This window comes from Adiantum capillus-veneris, chromosome 8, assembly GCF_014529385.1.
Source record: "Adiantum capillus-veneris isolate H3 chromosome 8, ASM1452938v2, whole genome shotgun sequence".
NCBI classification, from domain to species: domain Eukaryota; kingdom Viridiplantae; phylum Streptophyta; class Polypodiopsida; order Polypodiales; family Pteridaceae; genus Adiantum; species Adiantum capillus-veneris.
The window spans coordinates 152,592,343-152,595,774 of record NC_140938.1 but is presented as its reverse complement, the minus strand read 5'-3'; the positions used below and the strand labels follow the sequence as shown (position 1 = coordinate 152,595,774).

Genomic DNA, 3,432 nt, shown 5'->3' with positions numbered 1-3,432 from the left:
AGGACTATTCCTTTCAGTAGCACTTTCATGATTCTCCAATATGAAAATCTTGCTTGTACCATTGTGCAAAAACTTCCCTCACCACTACTGTGGAAGCTGTAGAATCTCAAAATGAACACCACCTTCAACTGCTCGATACTTTGAAATTCAACATCTAGTGCAATGTAAGATTATCAAAATCTCTTATCCACCATGCACATGCTAGATCCTTAAGACATGCACAATTTACAAATCATCTTAGTACCTTATGAACCTCAAAACTGCACTGTCTAACAACAGCAAGAGCCGAAAAACATTAATACAATTTAAAAAAAATTATGAGTCAATTTACCTTGAGTCATGATTACAACTTGGGAGCATCAAACATCATTGAAGCTTAAATGCTCAATCGCCACACCCAGTAAGGCCAACTGCATCTTTACATAGATGAAAAAACTCAGTGGCAACGTGGGCAAGAAGATGAATAGCTCAGTCCTCACATCTGGTAGCGCCAACTGCATCTTTGCATGGGAAATTAACTCCATAGCAACATGGGCAACAGGATGTATAGCTCAACAACTTTTTTCACAGTTGATGAGCGCATACTTGCAAAAGCTTGTAGGTTTGTGTTCATTGAGCCAACGGTATTAAAAAACATCTTGCAAGGAGGAGATGGTACCCCAAACACCATAAGCCAGGCCAAACCCTATTATAAGATAATCGAGTGCGAGTATGCTCTTTGAGATGTCCTCTCGGCTGGCTTTTATATGACAGAGAGCCGGCACAACGAATGCAAGCCCGCAACAAACACTGTTCCCCACCAAAGATAAGAAGACAGCGAAATGTGGCACGGCAACAGCACATAAAGCTACCGCCAAGACAACTGAAGCTCTCAAAAGCATGCTTGACCTTCCTCTAATTCCTCTCAGTATCCTTTGCTCCATCACTTGATACACAGGGAACATCATCACAGCAAATGTAAAGAAGAGGCCTATACACAAGCCGAGCTTGACGGCCGTGGTTTTCCAGCCCAACCCTAAATTCAATGTGACTATATCAAGGGTTTCATCCCCAAATGCTAGGTAGCCCAGCAGACCAAAAGTGATGTAGGAAGTCGATATGCATGCCATGGCTAGCCCAAGCACTCTGCCAAACTTCTTTCGCTCCTTCATAGAGGATTCCAAAGGCAGTACAAGAGCTACACCTTCAAAGGCATAAATGGCTACTCCGACAGAAAACGGAAGAGCACTAAGACCCTGACTCGCCAAAACGCTAGCAAAGCCCTTGCTGATGATTGTTGCCACATCTTGTTGCATTACAACTGTCATGGAGCCGAAATTTACAATGTCTGCAACAATGCTAAAAGGTGCAAGCTTTGTAAGGGTGCGTATAGACGCCAGAGCAACTTCCAATGGAAAGACAATCCATATATAACCTTCTTTCGATGAGAAAAATTTGCGTAAGCTGCTATCCTCCATTGAAACTTCCACTAAAAACCTTTTCAGACTATGCACTGATTGTGAGGCATGGCCTTCCGACATACTGTTGTCATGTCCAAAGAATGCCAAAAATGGGTTTTTTAGCGTTGTAATGTAGTCGCTGCCTAACACAGAAGCTAGATTTTCACCAATGAAGATAAGGTATGCGACACAGAAGGCACCCTGACTTAGCACAAGCAAAACATCAACTGTCAATCTGCCCCATTTGCCATAAAGAAGAAAGCCGAGGTCACTGAAAGAGTCGACATGAATGTCTCCATCTTTCTCGAGCTTTTTTCTTGACCACACAAGAAGCATCATACAGTAGTAGACCAGAATGGCTGTGCTTGCGAGCGTGATGGTGGAAACAAGCCATCCTGTTCTCTTGAATGTGTAAGGGAGGCCAAGTACACCAGAACCCACAATGGAGATGATGATGTTGCCGAATGTCTTTGCTGGTGAAGAAAGATGCTGATGCTGATGCTGATGGCGGGTAAGATGGTTGCTTTGGGAGCAGCGACACGGCTGTACATGGCATTCATGCTCATGATGGTTCTCCAATAAAGAGAGATGGAGTTGAGGGTGCTCCGGCATGCTTACCTGGGAGGGAGGCTATGAGCAAGCTTCTCGTGCACGCGCACAATGGGGGAAAGCTGAGATCGGGAATGCTTGCAAGCAGAAATGATGCTCATACACAGAGAGCTAACAAGGAGAAAAAAATGACCTTGTTGCAGTAGGAGGGCGACGGATCTTTTGCTTCAGCGTCCTGCAAACACACAAATGCTGTCGTTAGCTGTGTTGGAGGATAGCTCTGCACTTTGATCTTCCTGCACGCATCGAAACGGAGAGAGAGAGAGAGAGAGAGAGAGAGAGAGAGAGAGCTCAGCAATGGCGGGTAGTACCTGCGTGCTTCTCGCTGCCTTCCTCCAGAGGTGGACCCATTCGACGAGTCACACGATCTGTGCCCGACTCTTCTTCATGAACGGCGCTTTTGGCTAAGTTCAGCACAAATATATTAAGTCACATAAATAAAAGTGTAACCTCTAGAATTTGGTTTTTAACTTCTAAGTTCTAACTCTAAGAAAACAAGGTGAGGAGGTACTACCTAAGGCTTTCCAAGTTAAGGGAGGGATGAGAGTTATGGACAGAGTTTAAATAAGTGCTCACAATCACATGACGTTTTTTCTTGTGTTGTAGTTCTATAATGAAAGGACTTTTTGCAAATTAAAATATTAAAAAAATTTATTGAGTTGATATTTCACATCACAAGTGAGACTTCCTTTGCCTCTGACAGAGTGGCGGCAGCAATATGGAATGGCTTTAATAAAATTTGATAAGTGCTTTTACAAGTCTTTCTTCACCACATCTCCCTTTGTTTACACACATGAAGCGAATATCATTGAGATTTGTGTGTGTGTGTGTGTGTGTGTGTGTGTGTGTGTGTGTGTGTGTGTGTGTGTGTGTGAGAGAGAGAGAGAGAGAGATTGTATTATCGTCCACTGAGGTCAGATATGACCCATGGGACCAAAAACAAACATTACAAATGGTTCCAACTAAGCAGAAAGATGATGACGACGATACATATCAGTTAAGGACTGAGGGTCCATTGGGAGGGTAAAAAGAAAGGGAAATGGGGAAAACGAAAACCTAGGGAGGGTCAGCTGTGGAGTAAGCTAATTTAGGGTTTCGAAATTCTTGGATGATGGCTTTACCACCTTGGTAAACTGCCCATTACCTTGTTTGCGGGCTTCATGTACCTTCTTAAGCTCACTTGCTTTGGTTTTGAGTTGGTTTGTGGTTAATTCTTCGGTCATCCAAAACGTTGTTCCCTTGAGGAGACGGGATTAGTAGTAGCTTTTTTGTTCTTCTTTGTCCTTGAAGGTGAGAATACAATGCTCGGGTGGCACATGCTTGTGTGTGTCATTGATCCAGGAAATGGTTTCAGGCTCGATGTTGACAGGTTGAAGAATGTTAT

General features: G+C 43.5%; 1 protein-coding gene across 1 annotated transcript; it reads right to left on the bottom strand.

Moving 5' to 3' along the window:
* Positions 1-281: 281 nt before the first annotated feature.
* On the bottom strand, positions 282-2,457 carry LOC147453181 (amino acid transporter AVT3B-like). Its single transcript, XM_086518651.1, has 3 exons — positions 2,360-2,457; positions 2,182-2,223; positions 282-2,057 (listed from the first exon to the last, which is right to left on the bottom strand). The coding sequence occupies exon 3, from the start codon at positions 2,049-2,051 to the stop codon at positions 627-629; it is 1,425 nt and encodes a 474-aa protein (XP_086374777.1). The 5' UTR covers positions 2,052-2,057; positions 2,182-2,223; positions 2,360-2,457; the 3' UTR covers positions 282-626.
* Between the last annotated feature and the right edge of the window lie 975 nt (positions 2,458-3,432).

What these genes read in the sequence shown, in the direction of transcription:
- LOC147453181 (XM_086518651.1), bottom strand. Translation starts at nt 2,051, where the DNA reads ATGCCGGAGCACCCTCAACTCCATCTCTCTTTATTGGAGAACCATCAT.